The 21,894-nt window shown below is 37.4% G+C and overlaps 1 protein-coding gene and 1 long non-coding RNA gene across 3 annotated transcripts; one reads left to right on the forward strand and one right to left on the reverse strand.

Moving 5' to 3' along the window:
* The first annotated feature begins 1,431 nt into the window (after positions 1 to 1,431).
* LOC139975847 (uncharacterized) lies at positions 1,432 to 21,630 on the forward strand. Its single transcript, XR_011795924.1, has 3 exons — positions 1,432 to 2,017; positions 3,593 to 3,608; positions 20,230 to 21,630. It is a non-coding gene; the product is annotated as an uncharacterized lncRNA (long non-coding RNA).
* Positions 6,575 to 17,678, reverse strand: LOC139975842 (uncharacterized). 2 transcript variants are annotated; one of them, XM_071984084.1, is made up of 12 exons: positions 17,583 to 17,678; positions 16,885 to 16,947; positions 15,454 to 15,627; positions 15,092 to 15,185; positions 14,161 to 14,582; positions 12,897 to 13,505; positions 12,427 to 12,477; positions 11,728 to 12,312; positions 10,346 to 10,531; positions 9,297 to 9,393; positions 8,057 to 8,241; positions 6,575 to 6,940 (listed from the first exon to the last, which is right to left on the reverse strand). In XM_071984084.1, the coding sequence occupies exons 2-12, from the start codon at positions 16,940 to 16,942 to the stop codon at positions 6,933 to 6,935; spliced, it is 2,469 nt and encodes an 822-aa protein (XP_071840185.1). In that variant the 5' UTR covers positions 16,943 to 16,947; positions 17,583 to 17,678; the 3' UTR covers positions 6,575 to 6,932. The 2 variants fall into 2 exon arrangements, with proteins under 2 accessions (XP_071840185.1, XP_071840184.1); XM_071984083.1 differs by having other exon boundaries at positions 11,728 to 12,477.
* Positions 21,631 to 21,894: the final 264 nt, after the last annotated feature.

Genomic DNA, 21,894 nt, shown 5'->3' on the forward strand with positions numbered 1-21,894 from the left:
AAGAAATGAAAAAGATAAAATAAGAAGAACAAATAATAGCAGATGAGGAGACTGACGAAGAAATGATGTCACTGTTTAATAGAAAATATTTTGTCTTCCCGGTGAAATTGCAATGACTGTGTTTACTTGCTAAACTTTCAGTCAAAGCAGTGCAAGTGTGGTTAAACGTTTTTCCCCCTTTTCTAGAGATATTTCACTCTTAAATGGATCACTTCCCAGGGAGTTGAGGGAGTTGAGGGAAGGGTATGGAAGAGAGGCGATAACTTCGATGTGTAGTGTGACATTTGCTTTTGATTTGAGGACCACCACAAAGATATTGAAAAACGTTCAGAAAAGTTTATCCTCTGCGAATTTGCAAAGACCATAACATAACTATTTCGAGCAATTTAATATATGTTTGGACTTCATCAAGTCTTCAGTATTGGATAACGTATGACTAGCAACTGATAAGTTTTTACAGCGGAATCAATAAGCGTTGTATAAGAACAGTCCTCATAGTTTCCAAAACTGAAAAATTCAGATCATCGACTGAAACAGAAATCATTGAAAACTAAATCATCGATATTTAAAGACAATGGTTAGAGGAAGATTTAATGAAATATTTTGGGATGTGGAAGTTGTTGTTGCATCGCTAAGATATAAAATGAATTGTTTTAATGAAGTTCAGATGAAGAGTATTGATCTTGGACACTGCGAATGTATTGTCTTAAAATGAGGTTTTCTGTGGAGATTGCTGAATCACTGGATTGCACACGATTCCAATAATATATATATATGTATATATATATATATATATATATATATATATATATATATATATATATATATATATATATATATATATATATAAATAATTGGGTATGTGTAAATACACACATCAATCTCCACGGTTTGCCTTTTTTGTCTTAAGTATGTCTACTGTTAGGTATAAACGCAAGGTTGTCCTAATCAATCCTTATTTTGTGTGTTTGAGGTGGGATGGGGATGTACACATTCCTCACCCGGGAGAGGTGCCTCATGCGTCCTGTGCCAAGAAGAGTGGTATAAATCTTCCCCGACTGCCAACAAAAAATCGCCGGTTGAATGTTTTGTCCACAGACAGACAACCAACCACCCCCCCTCCCCACACGGCACGCCACTGTAAACGCCACTGTCTCATATACAAAGGACTCTACTTAGAAATGTGCCAATAAGTGAAGCATTGAAATAAGTAAAGCGATCATAGAAATCAAAGGAGAAAGAATGTCGGAATTTGCGAAACGCTTAAGGAACAATCACCTTCGGACACGGTATACAATGTCATTGATTCTAAATCGGCGCACAAAATGTTTAGAATTTGCTTAGACAATAAATGCTTTTCTACTCCAACACTCTACAAGGAGATTAAAAAAGACAGAACGAGGTAGTATACCCTGCAAGTTATATATTTGAAGCAAACGACACATGTCTTCCGAAAGTATTCTTACTACATTAGCATTTCTTGGGAAAGTTGACAAAGGGAGCAAAAGTGGAACATTTGTGAAATACTTACAAGGCCTAAATGTTTCTTTACTATAGTGGTGCCATTAATTACATAGGCGAATAAAAGTTTGAATGTTTATCTCAAATTCCATACACCATGCACTTCAGCAAACTTTGTTGTAAAAAAAAACACGATTTGGGATTCTCGACATTACCGGTAACCTTCCTCTTCAACGGCGTCCGCAGGAGTTTACAACTATCGGGCTACAATTTAGCGCACCCGTGGTCATGGAGCAAACGTTCCGCTGGAGAGGACACATTTAACAGTAGCTTTGAGGTCATAACATAAATAAAGATTACAACCGTCCCAACATGTAGCCTACATGGCTACCAAAATGGATTAAAACGCAGTCTTTTCAAGGTATAATTTTGTCAAAAATGCGATAATTATAACACAGCCGGCAGTACAGCCATCATATCAGAAGAAATCAATCAACTTGCTGTTTTGCATGACATGTAGAGAATCGCAAAGATGTCCTATAGGGAGACATTAAAGGTAGGTGGGTTCTTTAACCTTATTAATCATCGCATTTAATATGACATGGAATGAGCACTCGGCAGTACGAAAAACGTACCAACCATGTAGGGTCATGTGACGTTCTCCCAGGTGCTACTTACATATTATTTAACCCTTTGTCAGTTCGAGGAGATAAGCGTTCAGTAGACAACAGTAACGGGCATTTACCGTGAATCTGAGCATAATTGCTAAGGTTTGGATTTAGATTTACTTTCTTTCTCATAAAAAAAGATTGATCTGTATGGATCCTGGTCGAACATCTACTGTCAGAGTCGTATAGATTTCTACGTCGGTTATATGCGCGCATGTTTAGGTGCAAAAACGGCAATGAGCCATGTGTTGCTAAGGTTCATTGAACCCTGTCGTCTGCTACTCTTGTCTTTGTTCAATTGTGTACAGTCCTGATAAGCTGCGTGCGTTCCAGCTGCAGTTCGATTTGTTGAATGAGGATACTCAAAATGACAATGTTGGAATTGAAAATTGCTGTAAACATTGGGAAATGTACCACTCAACTAGATTACACTGTTCACGTACCTTTATAAGGAAAGTGGTAGCTATAAGACCACGACATTAGTTGGTGTAAAATAGACGTTCAAGGAGAACTATATGAGTTGAGTGCTACAGACGAGCACATCACACGACTCTCATTGATTGGTCGGTACGTTGTTTTTGCGCGCATCTCCCCATTGACGTAGCCGGTCCAGGTTAATGTGTACGCCGATGTTATTAGTATAGCAAGTTTAAATTCACCAGTAGACCCTAAAAGGTGCAACATAACCCACCAGGCTCTTCCAAGCAATTTTTGTGCTATTTTTTGGAAAGTACCTGTCATCCCAACAAACCCCCTTCGTCATACCACCACTGTGACCCTACCCCCACCGTGACCCTACCCCCACTTCTCCATTATGGATTCGTGATCATTGATGGCAATAATAAACTGTGAGTTTCTAATCTGAAACATTACGGATGATTTCACCAGCGAATTTGTCTGCTTGCTTCGAGTCGGTTAATGTTTGGAACATAGTGTGTTAATGAGGCCTATTTTTGTTCACGTTAGAAATTTGTAACCGTCTGTAAAACCTTATCAGCTAATATCACAAATCTAATATTTGCATTTGCATTTACATTCAGTTTTAGTATTCTTTCAATTTAATATATTTACAGTCAATTTTCAACCTCTTTCCTAATCTGAGACATCACGGATGCTTTAACCAGCGAATTTGTGTGCTAGCTTCGAGTCGGTTAAAGTTTGGAACATAGTGTGTTATGTAGGCCTTTTTTTTTGTTCACGTTAGAAAATTGTAACCGTCTGTAACACCTTATCAGCTAATATCACAAATCTGATATTTTTTTAGTATACATTCAGTTTTAGTATTCTTTCAATTTAATATATTTACAGGCAATTTTCAACCTCTCTCTCTCTCATGCTATAAATACACCAGAATTAAATTTAAAATGCCACCCGTTTCTATTTTTTTTTTCATTTTTATTGTTGATTTTTTTAAGATCTGCTGGTGATGTTTAAAATAATGGTTTTTATTTTCTCAAATGCAGATGAAGACAATCGCAGGTAATTCATTTACTTTCACCGTTGATTGAAGGCTATACATATATACTGTACGAGTTGAAACTAATTACACAATTGTTATCGAGGTCTTAAGGGAGGCAGGTATGTTTGTTATTGTTCCTTTATTACTGTTTTCTAAATGAAATCTGGATGTAGCGAAAGGCGATGGTGACTATACTTCTATACTCTAGGTATCGTTCTATTGGATGTTTGTGCACTTGTTTTGTATTCTGACCGAGGACTTGAACAAAAGAATTCCAGGTCCTCGGATGTGATTTCTAAAGAATCACCACGTCCTCGAAAGAATGCTATTGTTATGGGGTATTGTTAGGGTTAGGGTACGTGGATTTGAACAATGGAAAAACAATGGGGTCCTCGGTCCGAATGTAAAACACACCTGTGTGTGTGTGCAATAATCAGGGAAAAAGAACTTGATAGAATTTTAGATACAAATCGGTGACGAACCGCGCAAATGTACATTACACGACGTCCGAGAGATTGCCGGCGCAGTCAACGCCAGCCAAGTTAGCCAATCGTTTTCAATCGATACAGTGCCTCAATATTGACGTCAAACTAAAAGGTTGTGCTATTTCATTAGAAGTGATTTTTTGTTTCGTGAGGTCATGTCAAGTTTGCCATATGATATTGTCGAGTGGATAACAGGGGGAGGGGGTGCAAGCATTAGAGACAATAAAACACAGCGGTGGGCTTGATTCTTGGCCGGCTAGAGAAAAGGAGGTGGTGGGGGGGGGGGGTCTTGCAGTAGATATCCATGTTCTTTCCATCTGGAATAGTATTCCAAACTGTAAAAAAAAACACAGCTGAAACTGTAAATTGGATAGCCACGTGACGAACACATGTGGCTATGTAGCGTCGTAAAATAACTGATATAATACATTATTTGAAGTACAATGGCATTTTCCATATTCCAAAAATTGTAAAAGGGTTCGAGATATTGAATATAGGAAAATGCAATATGTTACGTAACTAAAATACACTAACCACTAGACGACGGCATTTGAGATAAGCTTCAAAAGGGGTACCAATGAAACAGGATGTGAAGTACCACACAATATTTTATGCGCTACACTACAGCGATTTTAAGGAACATTGACGGCATTTCACGTAAATTATATCTCTGCTGATTTCGTATAATTTATGCGCTGGTTTAACATTTTTTTGTAAGTTCCTTTATCGTGACCAAACAATTGGGATAAAAATACTGGACCAAGCTGAAATAATATATTATCTAAAAATGGTGAAAGGATTAAGAGGATTTTGTCATAACCTTGTGCCTCAAATGTTGCAACACCTGCAAGGACCTTTTGAAAAGTAATACTTAAAGATTGGAAGATTGTTTACCTTTTGAAAAGTAACATTGATAATTGATAAGATTGTTTACCTTTTTAAAAAGTAACAATGATAGATTAGAAGATTGTTTACCTTTTGAAAAGTAACACTTATAAATTGGAATACTGTTTTCCTGTTTGAAAAATAACACTGATAAATTGGAATACTGTTTGAAAAGTAACACTGATAGATTTGAAGATTGTTTACCTTTTTCAAAAGTAACACTTATAGATTGGAGTATTGTTTACTGTATAGCTGAAAACAAAAGATGCATTCATCAGTTTTGAACTTTTATACTAATTGTAGGTCCTAGTTGTTATATATACCATACAGGAACAAAGTACTATTCACTCTATGATTAATAACAAAAGATGCGGAACCCTTTGATTAATTATTCGCTAATGCACGAATGAACTTCAATGTTGACATGATATTAGTTGAGAAAAAATGAAATGAAAATTTCTGAGATGGGCTTGGCGACCGTTATTTTCAGAAAATTGCAAAAATTTCATCAATTTCATTCAATTTCTATGTATCACTGCTTGAAAATCAGCAATTAAATTTCTGAAATCCACTGTATTTCCATTGACATTGACATTTTATTTAGTTCGACAGAGGTCGAACCCCATCTCTACCCCCTCTTGTAGTGATACAATATTATAATGTGTAAAGAGATTATACTTTCTTAGAGCGTGCTTCTATCGTTATTAATGATTTCATTACATTTTCTATAAGTGCGAACACGAACATGATTTGGAAACGAATTTGGAATTACAAGTTAAGGATATCAGTATACAAGTCCCATGAATGACTCCGTATATGATTGACCTTCATAGGGACAGGGGTTTTGAACAATTGTTTTGAAGAAAAATCGTTACTATTATTAAATATATGACTGCGGAAATCAAACAAGGTCAAAATTTACAATAAAATTATGGATTCCTCTTGAAGGCCAAAAAGTATATACATATATGTTTGTTAAAAAAAAAAAAAAAAAAATCTTTCATCCAATTGTTAGTAAGCAAAAAACATGTGATTCTGCAGCAAATAGCGAGGGCAGTGCACACCTGTCCTTTTCATCGTTAGGGTCGTTCAGATTTTTTGAAAGTCACTAAATTATATCGATATCAAACGACCGACGATCGTTTCAAAACAAGGTTGTATAACCATTGTGTTCGATCCATTTAAAGGTATAGGCGCAGTATACTAACGCAATCAATTCATCTCTCAAACAGCGCCAATTATGTTAGTGCACTACATTACACACCTTTAATCACGAAGTAGTTCTTCAAGGCTGTACAAGTGCATGATGCCGATTTAATTGAAAACAAAATTGATCAATTCAGTAACATTGTGGATACCCACACAAAGATCAATATGGACCTAATTATCGAAACAGGCTGTAATGACAGTATATAGAAAAGTTCCATGTAAGATTTTCAACTTAATCGTCGTGGTTATCGATTCGTCCGTAACCGGTGTTGAAATGGGGAATACCCGTAAAAACATAAGGCGGGGAATTGGGGTGGGGAGGGAGGGGTGGGGTTTGGGGTGGACAGAAGAAAACTGAAAACTAAATACAAAGACTAAATACAAAGACTAAATACAAAGGTTCTGAATAGAATTATGGCGGTTATAGTTTATATTGACATGAAAGTGTTTAAACTGACATTGTTACAATAAAGATTTAAAAAAAAAGGAAAGGAAAAAATTGACATTAAAAATTTATCAATCGCGAGGGGGAGAAATCTTAATGAATCCTTCATATGATTTTTTTTATCGTTAGAATAAATCTTTATGATAATATTTTGTCATTCGTTTACATGGAAGAATCAAATACAGCTAGGCCTATTGCTTAATCTGCTTTATTTATAGTTAGCATATTGCTCTAATTCAGTTTAATTCACAAAAATTCAGTGGTATATCTTGGGAAGTTCCACACTTGACAAGTTCGCATCACACGACCGCACGTGCTTATTAGTATCCTGAAATGAAAAGGAAAGAGGCATTAAAACTTTGATTCATCTTTAACAAGTCCATCATTATTAAAAATTTCGACAGAAATGCTTTTAACGTAGTATAGTATTTGTTACTATAGTGCTCACGTTTGAGGGCTGTATTCTGTAAAACGCTATTTGTATTGATTGTGGTCACAAACCCTCACCCCTTCCTTCCCTATTCCTCCTGCTCTTACATCCGCCCTTACATTTGTGACAGCTCCCTCTTAGGATGCAGTATAATTTACTTCTCAAGAGAGGGTTCACCTTGTGGCAGCTTGTGGCAGCCCATGACTCTTTGGAATTTAGAGAGTGCAGCTCTCCGCAAGTGTATCTCTTGCAAGAATACTTGAAACCATAAATTCAATGCTTAAAAAGGACTGTTTAATTGGCGGACAATATAAACGCTCATCTTAAAGAGACACAAATTCCACAATGTTGGTTGAAAACCCCAAACTCAATGGCTTCTTCCTAACACGAGATATTGTGTTGATTGAACGTAACCTATTTGGACTGGCTAAACCCTTGTTCCTTCATGGAGTGGATTATCATTGGCGATTTGTTTTTTTCATCACGCGTATTTTGTGCTTTATAATCCTCTTGCTGGTTTATTCTAAAAATGTGATACCTTTTGAATGTTTGCTTAGCTATCAATGTTCTCTGTATCTATAAATTATTTAAAATGCCGCCTTTTTGTTGTTGTTGTTGTTGTTGTTGTTATTTTTGTTGAAATATTCTGTTTCTCTGCTCGTAAGTGAGTTAAACATATCTTTAAAAAATCACACACACAAAAAACAGTTTCAGCTGAATTGCCATGACAACATCAGTCAATCTTTCGTTGCCATATGCATAATTTTTTTAAATGTCATATTCTGCGTTGAACAGACTGCTATGAAAATGTGATTTGGACCTAAATATTTGCATTATACTTTATATTAGACGATCAATTTAATCCAACGGAATATCGTTTTTGATGTATCATTTTAGTCTTCCATCTTGACTCAAAATTCAAGTTTCTAGAGGCCACAAGAAGCAAGATATTTCGTGCCCTTTCTTATACAAATTTTTATTCGTACAAATCAAAGCAAAATAAAATTACTATACCGAAGAATTCTCCTTTGAATTTCCACCAGCTAGGAACGCGATCGCCGCTTTCGTCGTAACTCGTTACCCCGATGTACTTGATACCCTGCAAGGGATCTGGATCCTCGTACTCAGCCAAAATAGTGCCTTCTTTAAAGAGGGTGAGTTTCGAGCCATCAAACTTCACAATGAAATCGGTGGAGACACTACACAAGTAAAATTAAAAAAACAAATAAAAATAATAATAAGAACGAATAAAACATGTTTCAAAAATGTTAATCTTCATTGAAAATAAGAAAACTCAAAATTTGAATCATAATAATAATTATGATGATGATGATGATGATGATGATGATGATGATGATGATGATGATGATGATGATGATGATGATGATGATGATGATGATGATGATGATGATGATGATGATGATGATGATGATGATGATGATGATGATGATGATGATGATGATGATGATGATGATGATGATGATGATGATGATGATGATGATGATGATGATGATGATAATGATGCGATCCTCATTTTGTTTGTTCTTCTTTCATGTATCCATTTTTTTCAAATTCAGTCATTATAAGCCTATAAAAGCATTACTTTGGGTAGAAATGTCGTCATAATATATTCTGCAGTGCAAGGAAAACAACACATTGTGTGCTAAAAGAAATGTTTCTACAGTCATTCCAGGTTGCAAGATATGCAGCAAAATCTTATGATAAATCTCTGGAATACTCCTTTAAGGCTTAAAGGCTCATCGGTGTAGGCCTTAAGGTTAATCCATCGCTTTTGGTTTTTAATTCTAATAACTCCAATAAGCAAAAAAAAATTTTCTTTTGCAAGTTCATTTTAATAATAGAGCATCAGTGAATAATATTTCAACATCATTTAAACCTTGACAGTTGGACTACACGTAAAAACTTCATCTCACCCAAATTGAAGTCTTATGTTTAGAAGTCCTTCTGTTTTTTTTTTCACATTGAATTTCGTGTTATATTAGACTGTTAATTTATCAACTTCACTGTTGAAAGGGTCATTTCTCAAAACAAAACAAAGTATAGAAATAATACCTGGACTCATATCAGTGTGTTGTAACGGTCTACATCATATCAAAATTAATTTTTGTGCATAAATCTCTAACACAGTCTCTAACACAGTCAGACGAAAACCTATACTGAAATTGACTGGAGAGAATTCAAAGGAACTTTGTTGGCTCATTTCGTGGGCCCATCGACGTTAAATTCAACCTACCCTGCATTCAAAACTGGACTTCGATAATTGTCGACAACTGGCGGAATAACGCCATTGCGGTTAACGCAGACAAAATTGTTATCCCGAAATCCAATCACTGTAAGGAAGAAAAGGAAAAACGGCCACCAACCGTAAACAGTTATCTCTATTGTATTCAGTTAAGTGACAAATCAGAGTATTCATGAGCACAACCGTAAGTTTAGTCATAAATATAGACCTAATTTAGTCTAAACATGCCTCATACTTCATTTGACATCTCAAGGTTTTAGCTGTTCTTTTTTTCTGGCGGAGGGGCGCCAGACATTTCACCCACCCTCCCCCCTTATCCATCCCTACCCACCCCAACACTCCCTATACCCCCTACTCTTCCCTACATCTCCCTACATCTCCTTGTCTCTCCCAATCTTTCCAATAAACTTATGATTATAGGGAGATATTCAAATGAGTTCATAATATACTGCCTCTTTCTCACTAACAATTTCTGTCAGTCTTGCGTAGACCGCCCCTGCTGCCTCTCCCCCCTTCCCTTCCCATCCATCTCTACCCATCCGGGCCCACCACTCCCTATGGCTCCGTACATCTCACTACCCCTCCCTACATCTCCCTACATATCCCTATCATCCAAAACACTTATGATTTTGTAGAAAGAATCAGTGGCGGAGCTAGGGGTGTTGATCAGGAGGGGCGAGAATGGCCTGTAGGAGCGCTTTTGACACTATCTAAGCGGAGGGCCATCACTGTTTGGCGCGTAGCGTACAGACAATTTTTCAGTAAAGATACTCCCTAGATCGCCGGAAATGACCTTTTCCGGGCCTGGCTAATTTGCAGATAAACGAAGAATAAATAGGTGTCATCGCCAAATTACACCAACAAAATGTGACAAATGTCAATAAGTAGATGAGAGCGCAATAAAAAAGTCAATAATCGCGAATAAGTAAAAAGTGGTAAAGAACTGAAAAGGGCGCCAGCAGTCCATTTTAGTCCATCGGGGGGGGGGGGCATCCGCCCCCTGACTGTATGGACGCTCCGCCACTGGAAAGAATACTCACTGAGTTCATAATATATTGGCTCGTTCTCACTAGGAGACGCTGACAATCTTAGGTAGACCTCTCTCTCCGCCTTCACGGAGAAGGGGACTATGAAGTTATCGGGTGCGGCGATAGGATGGCTAATAAACTTCCACCAGGCTGGATATTCCCCAAGAATGTCAAACTGGATTGACTCTTCAATGGGTTCTAAACAAGAAGAAATACAACAGCATTCCAAAAGTAAGATTAAATTTGAGTAAAAACAAATAAAATGCACGTAGCCTATAGTTCTTCGTGGGACAGTGGCATAAGAATTGCTCCATTTGTCAGAATAACAACAAATGATCATATCTGAAAGGTTCGAGCAGTTTATGGGCAGTTTTGTAAATATATGTCTTGGGTATCCATATACGTTTACGAGGAACTGTACGTTTAAAAGTTTCCATGATCACATGTTAGGAAAGGCAATCTTTCGTTAATCAATTGGCTAATTCCTCTTCCGAACATGATATTTTTTTCATTCTATTTATATCACTAAAATGTAGTTTCGGCGCTCTTTTCAAGCGGTGTATTTGTTAAGCTGATGCTCGTGATGCTCAACCCTAACCCTAACCCTACTAACCCTAAACCTACTAACCCTAACCCTACTAACCCTAACCCTACTAACCCTAACCCTACTAACCCTAACCCTACTAACCCTAACCCTACTAACCCTAACCCTACTAACCCTAACCCTACTAACCCTAACCCTACTAACCCTACCCCTACTAACCCTAACCCTACTAACCCTACTAACCCTACTAACCCTACTAACCCTACTAACCCTAACCCCTAACCCTAACCCTAACCCTTCTGCTTCTCTACTCGCTGTTTGCTGACAAAAACGTATTTAAATTGACAAATTGAACAAGAAGAAGAAAAGACATGCATAAAAATAGTTCTGGCGGTGTGTATCTGTGACATAGCATTTGTTTGCTTCAGATTCACGTTGGGTACAAAAATCAGTCACCTTCAAATGCTATTGTCTCAAAAAGTGAAACTTCCATCAGTCGATTATCACATGGATTACCGTTTTAAAGTTAAGACAATGTTCCACATTGTTTAAGCTCATACATTATGTATTTTTTATATTATGTATGAGACACAAATAAAACTTCTTTTGATGATCTGTCCGGAAGGTAGATTTAATGTCTTATTCGACGTATTCTTATGATTTGCAGGGCTAATTCATTAAAAGCCGTATTACAGTCAAATAGGCAAATAAGTAAATCCGAAAGTTAATCTCAACAATAATCCTAGAAGGAAATCCTAACTAAACTACATTTTTCTAAGGCGACAATACTTAACATAGTAACACAACAAGAGAAACTGAAATTACATATGAGAAATGGTTGGTTATTTACCTGGGTCTTCTCCACCGTCGTTGTCACCACCTCCATCATTGGGCTCACTTAATGCACCGCTTGGACCATCACTGGATCCACTTGATCCATCGCTTGGACCATCACTGGATGCACCGCTTGGACCATCACTGGATCCACTTGATCCACCACTTGGACCACCACTGGATGCACCGCTTGGACCATCACTGGATCCATTTGATCCATCGCTTGGACCATCACTGGATGCACCGCTTGGACCATCACTGGATCCACTTGATCCACCACTTGGACCACCACTGGATGCACCGCTTGGACCATCACTGGATCCATTTGATCCATCGCTTGGACCATCACTGGATGCACCGCTTGGACCATCACTGGATCCACTTGATCCACCACTTGGACCACCACTGGATGCACCGCTTGGACCATCATTGGATCCACTTGATCCACCGCTTGGACCATCACTGGATGCACCGCTTGGACCATCATTGGATCCACTTGATCCACCGCTTGGACCATCACTGGATGCACCGCTTGGACCATCATTGGATCCACTTGATCCACCGCTTGGACCACCACTGGATCCACCGCTTGGACCATCATTGGATCCACTTGATCCACTGCTCGGACCATCACTGGAACCACCGCTTGGACCATCACTGGATCCACTTGATCCACTGCTCGGACCATCACTGGAACCACCGCTTGGACCATCACTGGATCCACTTGATCCACCGCTTGGACCATCACTCGATCCACTTGATCCACCTGAAATGGAAATGATATATCTTACGAAATTTGAAGATGTAGAAATGTTTTCGCTACCCGCCCTCCCCCTACCCACCTCCCATGGGTAGCATCAAGAGCAGGGTCACACCTGTGGGATAAATATGTCTCCGGCCCCGCTTTACATTTATCTTTATCCCATGTTTCCCATGGCCCCGCCCCTGGCCACGGACCGCAGGGCTGTATTTCCTTGGTTCCCTCTCTCCTCGGATCTATCTGCTTTCTGACAGGGACATTAATCGTTTCTTAAATACTACAATATAGTTGCATCTTATATAAGTATATATTTTTGAAGCATTGCCTTGGTTGTGTACATTGTATAGCAAAGAATGAAACACTTAGCAAGTTTAAACATGATAAATTCAATGTTAAAAATACATCTTAGTGGTTGATAGACTCACTACTTCCCGAGGATCCATCACTACCTGCTGGGGCACCACTCTCTTGTGATTCACTACTTCCCGGGGATCCATCACTACCTGCTGGGGCACCACTGTTTGGTGATTCACTACTTCCCGAGGATCCATCACTACCTGCTGGGGCACCACTGTTTTGTGATTCACTACTTCCCGAGGATCCATCACTACCTGATGGGGCACCACTGTTTTGTGATTCACTACTTCCCGAGGATCCATCACTACCTTCTGGGGCACCACTGTTTTGTGATTCACTACTTCCCGAGGATCCATCACTACCTGCTGGGGCACCACTGTTTTGTGATTCACTACTTCCCGAGGATCCATCACTACCTGCTGGGGCACCACTGTTTTGTGATTCACTACTTCCCGAGGATCCATCACTACCTGCTGGGGCACCACTGTTTTGTGATTCACTACTTCCCGAGGATCCATCACTACCTGCTGGGGCACCACTGTTTTGTGATTCACTACTTCCCGAGGATCCATCACTACCTGCTGGGGCACCACTATCTTGAGATTCCTCACTTCCCGGAGATCCACCGCTAGTTGATTGCTCGCCGCTCTCTTCTGATCCACTACTTTGCGATAACCCTGTATGAGAGAAATGACGACAGCGTTTGTAATTGGTCAATAATTAAACCAAATCGTTTGCTAGCGATAAAGAGTAATCATCTTTGAGTAATTTAGTGTCACGTTATTTCTTTCGCACAGACACTCTTCATAACGGCATATAGTCATGTAATGTGCAGATCTGAAATTTCCATATTTTCTTCTTATCCGTACTCAACATTGACAAATTTATAGAAATCGAGTCAAAACTACTTTAATATTTGAGTCTTTGTGCTTTCACAAAATATACATTCCTGGCTGTCTTCCTAGGCAAGTCGGTATCACCGACCTAATTTAACATACTGTGATGAATGGTCAGTGTTAAACTGTAGGCAATGTTCCGCGACAATCTTATCCAAATGAGGAGATTTCAAATACAGATCCTTATGACAATCCTTAGCTGACATTGTAAGAACAAAATGAAGAAGAATTTTAGCCATTATTGTTGCTTTTGCCTCAGTATGTATTCAGGAAGGTTATTGGCGATTGGAGACGAAGGTTGCCTCGCCGTTAATAATCCGCGAATCATAATAGATATTACACCAAAGCTCAGCACCCTATATACCTATTAACATCTACGGTTACTTTTTTTTCGGAAAAAAAAACAAGTTCATATCTTCTCCAAAGCTATACTTACTTCTCGATACAGGATCTTCGATGGGCCATGGATCCACTGGTTCAACGGGATCCACTGGATCAACGGGATCTATTGGATCAACGGGATCGACTGGGTCAATGGGATCTACGGGATCTACTGGATCAACGGGATCTATTGGATCAACTGGGTCAACGGGATCTATTGGATCAACGGGATCGACTGGATCAACGGGATCTACTGGATCAACGGGATCAATTGGGGATTCAGTAATCTGACAGGAATCTGCAGGCGAGAATTCCCATTCACTCCTCTCGGCGAGGCTGGTAACACCGACGTACCAGGTGTCGTAAGAGAGTGGAACCGGATCTTGGAATACAGCCAGTGAGAGATATTGTCCGTTCTCGAGAATGGATACTGCCACATAACCCGGAGAGAATTCAACTTCAAACTCCTGCCATTCGCTGCAAATGATTGAGCAGAAAAAAAGACATTTTCTCAAAGTGAGGAATTAGAGTTTTCTTGATCTTCAAGAATCACATTTGAAAGAGATATACTAACAGTGATTACGTCAATGAATAGTAACAACAACAACAACAACAACAACAACAACAACAACAACAACAACAACAACAACAACATGACATTATGTGTTCCAATAGAACGTTTTGCAAGTTAATTCACAAAATTAAAGAAATTGGTTGTTAACTTTATTGGCTGTTAACTTAAAAAAAAAATCATCAAATTCAATTAGATTCTACGTTTTCCAAGCACTGCCGCCCTAGATATAGGCCCCTATTTCCTCAGTGACTATGCATCAGCACATTATTTTCCTAACAATACAGATCATCTCCAGTATAGGCCTATTCTGTTGAGGCCACATCCGGTTTTCATTTCCGAACTTACCACCACCAGTAACTTACCCAGTAACGATACCCGGTAACTTACCCAGTAACGATACCCGGTAACTTACCCAGTAACGATACCCTGCCAACTCCGATCGATGATAGGCTCTGTTCCCTGCACACGTCGAATGCAGACAAATCTGTTATTGCTTGCACCGATGACTATAACAAGAAGCAGGATTTGTCAGTAAGAATTGAAAAGCACAACACGGGAGCAAAATCTGTCGTTTAACCGATAAAACACTTTTGTCGAAAGGATAATGGGCAAACTTCTAGATAGAGATGGTGTTCATAAAGCTACTTTGAAATGTACCCTTTCTATATTAACCATAATATATCCAGGAGAGAGCAAATGAGTTTCATTTTCTAATCTACTTCTTTTTTCCCTCTAGGCCTATCAAGTTTTTTTTTTGTTATGGTTTGAACTTACCCACTTCATAAATGTTACCATTATCCTGGTCTGGTGCGAACGTTATCACCAAATCCCGTGAGCCTCTCACTTTAAATTGGACCAAGCATCCGTCTCGTGGCAAAGGACTAGGGAACCAGTGGTAAATACCTGGCGAGTCGATGGACACGCTTGTTGGCGCTTCCTCATATGGGTCTATAGCAAGAAAAAAATATGTATGATCAGCATATGTATAGAGCGGGAGGGTTTGTGGGTCTAACCCCACTGGAAAGTGGAAGTTCTCTTTCACTGTTCTAGATTGTCCAAGTCATTGTCGTATTAATGTATATTCAGTAGAGGACGGGCCCAGGGCACATTGAGCCGTCGTGAAGGCGGTACACATCACCCTTTCCAACCTCACACAGCCCCTCATTACCCCACCCCCTCCTCCCCCATATGGGAGTTGACTTCAGTGACCGCACGGAACGCCCCTCCCATAGAAAATTCTGCATCCAGCTCTGGACCTTCCATAAAGGTACATAAATGGCAAATCAGAGAGGTGGATTAGAATTAGAATCTACAGCTCGATAATCCTTTTCACGTCACTGTATAAATTCAAGTCACTCGGAATGAGAATTGGAATCTTCATTAGAATCTTAGTCAACTTGGAAGAGATGGGCAGGCAGCGGAGGGGGTGAGGGGTGTGTGGGGATTAGGAGACTTGCGTTAAAGCCTAAAGCGCCTCCTGGTGGTGTTAGTTGTATTATGTGCTATGCCAATGCGGTATAACGCGCACAATGGTGTAATATTGAATTCTGGCGTATTTGGTTGCATCGTATGAAAGTTTTACTCTGCAGTTAAAAACCTCCGATCCATTATCTGTCAATGTTTTGCGTTCGTGCCACTTACAAAAATCTCGTGGAATGGGTTAGTATGTTAGGGTACTATTGTTTCAATTATTTATGACATCGTTGATATTATATTAACATTTTAATGGTATCGTTCGATTATTATTTTGCGTAATCTCGTTCGCTAACATATCTATACAACAGTTTATACGGATACAGAATAAAACTGATTAATATCTTTGACATTTTGTAGTATGACAATGAAACTTGACTGAAATTTAACATGCTCAAATTTACAAGAACCAGGTTTGCGGAGGCCTTTGGTTACTTATCAAACTGAGTCAAGTTATATGATAACTAAACATATAAGAGATATTTTGTTTTTGTAGAGTTATAAAGGTATAACTAAAAGAGCATTTGCCTTATTACTGTCGAATAATTTCAAGAGAAGGAAGGCGTCATCAATTGACGGTAAGCCTATCCTTTTTGGTTTGTAAATTTTAGCAATCGAATTACTTATACAATTAGTTCTTATAACATACTCCCTTTTTTGTGGAAAAAAAAAAAACATCTTTTGTGGAAATGTTACTTTCTTCAAAGTGATTATAAAGTTGCAATGACTCACGGTAGAGTGTAGCAGCAGCAGCCCAGCCCAACAGGGCGGTTAATATTAGCAAACGCATGGTACCTGTGTGAGAAACGAAAGCATTGCAGCATTAAAGGGATAGTCCTGCACTGAACAAAATAAATGGCTAACGGAAAATAGCTTAAACATGCTTCAGACTGCACCCCTTTTTGTCTTGTTTTTTTTTCATTCTGAGGGAGGCCACCCCAACCCTTAAAAAATATCTTTTGAACGGAATTCGTCTATAAACCAATAAATATTGAAATCTAATTATTAAATTCCAAAGTCTACCGACTTTTTGCTTAACTTAGTCTTATTTTGACGCATTCTTCAGGAGAAACTGTTACTTATAGTTTACATATTTAATGTTGAAGAGTTGAGATGATCGAGAAAAAACTAAAATATTCCAATTTGAAAATTTGTCGAGCAATGACGCAATTTAGAATGAAAAGAGAAGAAGGAATTATTATTATGTTTTTTGAATGTTAAATCAAATTTAGTCTGAACTATTGAAGTATCGTATTGACTTGCTATTTGAGATTTGATTTTGAGTATTAAAAGAATCATTTCACCTGAGATGTCCTTCTATGTAAAAAAATAAAATAAAATAATATACCAACGTAAAATGTTATAGAGGTATAGAAGTGAGCAAGTTCATATATTACACAAAATTCCGCAGTTAAATTTATAATACTGACCGTTACAACAATCGGCAACTTGTCGGTGATTTCAATTGTCTGACCACAGGAGCTCAACAAATGTTTTCAAATGAAATTGTTTTCCGTTTACAGATATATTTTATAAACTAAAGTTATTTGTTCAGTTCACGTGATCAATTTGGCAGAGCAAAGCCACACCATTGGGCCAAATGTCGTAGGAGGAAGGACATATGTTCGATTAAAAAATAAACCTTGAAACTAAAGGCTTCCGTCATAAACAAAGAATTGATTTTATATGGAAGTGGAACATGTGTCGTATTTTGACTGCATTCTGCTGCAGTCCCTCGCTTCGTAAGAAAAAACAAAAGCTAAAGATTTTTTTCACAGTCAAATCCTTTGTGCATTATTGGGTGATATCGTGTCTAAAAAAATAAATAAACAAATGCAGAGTGTTTGAACTTCGCGATCCTTCACCTTGCAGAATTCAATTTAGTATCGAAATAAAGCTGACAAGCGGAACATTGCTATAGTACTTTGTGCGTGTGTGGGGGGGGGGTGGGGAAGGGAGGGTTGTGTTGAAGTTTACTGTTGAAAATTTCTATTGCAAGTTTGTACTGGTTCCGCAAAAAATTGCACGAAATTTTTTAAAAATGTCCTCCATGTTCCAAAATAGTTTGTATGCACTTACTATTGGGCCACCAAACTTCGACTTATTTTGGAATAAGCTTGATACTTCAGAGACATATCTTTAGAAGCCGAAGCTCTCAGGGTGAATGGCCACGTGAGTTATTACAAGAGCAACGGCCATTTGGGTACCTCATTAGCATATATGCATACATAATTAGCCCAAAGTACTTGTCGTTTATGTTTTATGAAACCTTCAATCTTAACTTTTTCATTGATATACCGGTCCCAATAGAAAATATTCTTCTAAATTGATGTAAAAAAAGTCCCCAAATATGAAGCTAATTATTGGAATAGTTATTCACCTGTACATTGAACCGTGCAACTTATCAAGCACCGTATGATACAAGAAAATACAAGGATTTTTATCTAATTTTAGCTGAGGTATTTGTCGTGTTCGGTTTATTTGGTAGGTCAATAATCTCATCGGTTTACTGAACGACATTTCATTTGAAATGACATTTTATTCTGGAAACCCACTACCAAAATGCCATGACAATTTACAAGAATTTCGTTGATGGTTGTTTTCTTTTAAAGTTGTAACTTTTCGCCTTTGGCTGTCAATATCCGGGACCTTTACCATGATTATCGAGTCATTAAAACAATACTTCCTTTTCTTAAAATATAGTCTCTCAAACACTGCTTTCATTAAGAATAGTGTATATAAAAGCCAAATAAAATACAACTTTGTAACTCTTCATCATTTTCAACCAATCAAATTAATGATTTGATATTACTATGGGATGTTAACATTTTAATGGTATCAAACAAATTTCAAAATGAACGCAAAAGCCAGGTTTTCACAAGTACCTTCAATGACTCAGTTAATGATACTAATTAATACAAACATATCGAGAACGTTCCAGCTCCTTGATATCGTTAAGAAAATACTGTCGTTGTAGAAACTTTGCAACCCCCCCCCCTTTTTTTTATTGGGCGTATACAAGTCTGTTTGGAATATGCTGTTGTCGTTAAAGTATGTTCCTGTATGCTCAAGTTACCTTTCACACTTTCATTGAAATATTTTCCATTTTTTGTCATTAAACATATAAGCAGTTTCATAAATTCAGGGCAATATTGCTCATAACTAATACAGAATCGGCAAAAAGCCAAGACCCTTCTCGCTTGAGTATATCTGTTCAACATTGTCTACTAATCCATGGCTTTATGATAGAGTTGGCGAAACAATGTATCATTTTTTGCATTTTAGATGTTTAAATAAGATAGCTGATATGCAAGCGAGCTTCCAATTATCTATACCTATTTGTGACGTCACAAAAACACGATCAGGTGATTTCGTAATATATACGGTACGACTTACTGAATATCTAGAACTGATACAGGTCCTAACTTATTTTAGCATGCGGAGTGTTAGACTAAAATTAAATTCTTTTTCTGCTGTTATCACTATAAGATTTCAATTCAGAGGTACATTTGTGGTTTATCTAAGAATGATATTTACAACTAAATAACGAAACGTTCCATGTTCAAGAAATTCTTTTAAATGATGAAGTACTCATTATGTCTAAGGACGTATCTCAGTAACTCCTAAAAAAATTTAGAAATATATATATATTTTTTATTTTTTTATTTTTTTCCTTTTTTCCCTTTTTGAAGGTAACAGAAAACACCAAGAGAAAGAAAGAAGCCGAACACTGATACATTTTTTTTTTATCATAAGTAAGTGATAATTAATGATGAAATACAGCACATAAAATGAATTTATATTACTCATCGGCAGCCAACTTCAACATCTGTTGTTCTTTAGCAATTGAATGTAACACCATTCTGAATATGAAGGTTTTATGAACCACCTTGACATTTAGGCAAGCTGTTCACGAATGCAGGAGTGAAAAGAGCAACAGTTTATGGAGTATTTTAATGGCAAGGACTTTTGGTATATTATAATTGACGATATGAAAATATTAATTCTATAAAATGGATCAAACATTCTTCCGCTCTTATTAAGAATCGCTTATGACTGAAATATGTTCTTTTCTAGTCTTACTCTGGACGTAACAACGGAAAGGGAATATTCAGCGACATGATTTTCTTCAGTCCACGTGATCATCAAGAAAGCTGGGTACAACAAACATGAGAATTACAACAGCTAGGAATAGGAACGTGATCATCAAGATAGCTGCAGTGTACAACAAACATAAGAATTACAACAGCTAAGATCAGTAACGTGATCATCAAGATAGCTGTGTAGGTCAAACAAGAGAATTACAACAGCCAGGAACAGTAACGTGATCAATATAGCTGTGTAGAACAAACATGAGAATTACAACAGCTAGGATTAGTAACGTTATCATCAAGATAGCTGCAGTGTACAACAAACATGAGAAATACAACAGCTAGGATTAGTAACGTGATCATCAATATCCGATTATGAAAATTACAGTTGAAATTAAGCTATTAAATTAAGACATTAGGGAGGTTCAATAGAGTAATATTGACACTAGAAATCTGTACAATAGCATTTACAAATATTTCCTCGATTTTTGTCACTGAAAGTATGTTCTATATCATTTTTATGTATATAAGTTCACATCAATTTAAAAAAAATGATTATGTTTGTCCTGTTGCTGTTTTAGACTGTGCAAATGCTAATATGCAGGGTCGAAGTAGATCGTGAGAAAAAAATGAAATAATCTCTTAGTTGAATGTGATTTTTACTTGCTTACTTATATTACGTTTATATTTACCGTAATATTACAAATCGGATTTGAGGCTCCTTGCCTTCACCCTAACATCAATAAGTCAGCTCTAAGTAATGAAATTTATGTCATATTAATTGTACCATTATCCTTAAATAAACAGCTGCATTAAATTTCAACAAACATACATCGAGGTTACCCTCTGAAATAGCATGACACCTTCTTCCCGGACTACCATATTTTACCCTCTTAATTATTTTGCAGTCATGAAATATTGTCAAAACATTGTGCGACTATATCCATTATATCAATGACATGAACAACCAACGATATTTATACCAATTTTTGTATCAATAAATGTTGTAAAATGGTGTCCTTGATTCAAAACAGTGAAGTTTGTTTGGCACTTTAATAAGAATGATTTGACAATACAATCAATAAATATATGTTTTTTTTTCTTTTACACTATTATACATTGATACAAGGTAAAATAGATGTTATCCCAAAATACAAAACTAGCCGAAAAGTGTTGCTCCAACCTGGAAAATGTTGAAAACGCATCTTCGTCAGATTTTTACAAGCTAGACTAGTCACAATTCCTACGTTTATCCATATTCTATCATATTTTTATAATAAGTAATATTTATAAGTATATACCGTATATAATGCAATCTTCTATATGAACATCACGTATAGTAGGTTCTTTTTCCTCATCAAGAGATGCATATTTCACTAATTAATGACTGTATCAGCTCCAGACCATTGCTTGTATACACAACTTGGGCAAAGCTATAGGTTAATTTAACCATGCTTGTGACAAATATTCTTGACTTATGACAAGGGTTCATATTTCATCTTGGAACATTAATAGCGAAATGAATTCACAAAGATTTCAACGTCTGCTGTGTATTTAATATGCAATACACTGTCAGCATGCAGTATTTTTTTCGTGATTCTTTACGTGACATGTCAGGCGCGACAAAACCGTCCGATTTACTTTACAGAGG

The sequence above is a fragment of the Apostichopus japonicus genome, chromosome 11 (assembly GCF_037975245.1).
Source record: "Apostichopus japonicus isolate 1M-3 chromosome 11, ASM3797524v1, whole genome shotgun sequence".
Lineage (NCBI taxonomy): Eukaryota > Metazoa > Echinodermata > Holothuroidea > Aspidochirotida > Stichopodidae > Apostichopus > Apostichopus japonicus.

Bases quoted from the DNA above. Each gene is read 5' to 3' on its own strand.
- LOC139975842 (XM_071984083.1), bottom strand. From the start codon at position 16,942: ATGCGTTTGCTAATATTAACCGCCCTGTTGGGCTGGGCTGCTGCTGCT. The intron at 13,506-14,160 runs GTAAGTATAGCT...TCTCTCATACAG, and splicing joins CGAAGATCCTGTATCGAGAA to GGTTATCGCAAAGTAGTGGA. The intron at 8,242-9,296 runs GTAGGTTGAATT...TTACTTGTGTAG, and splicing joins AGTCCAGTTTTGAATGCAGG to TGTCTCCACCGATTTCATTG.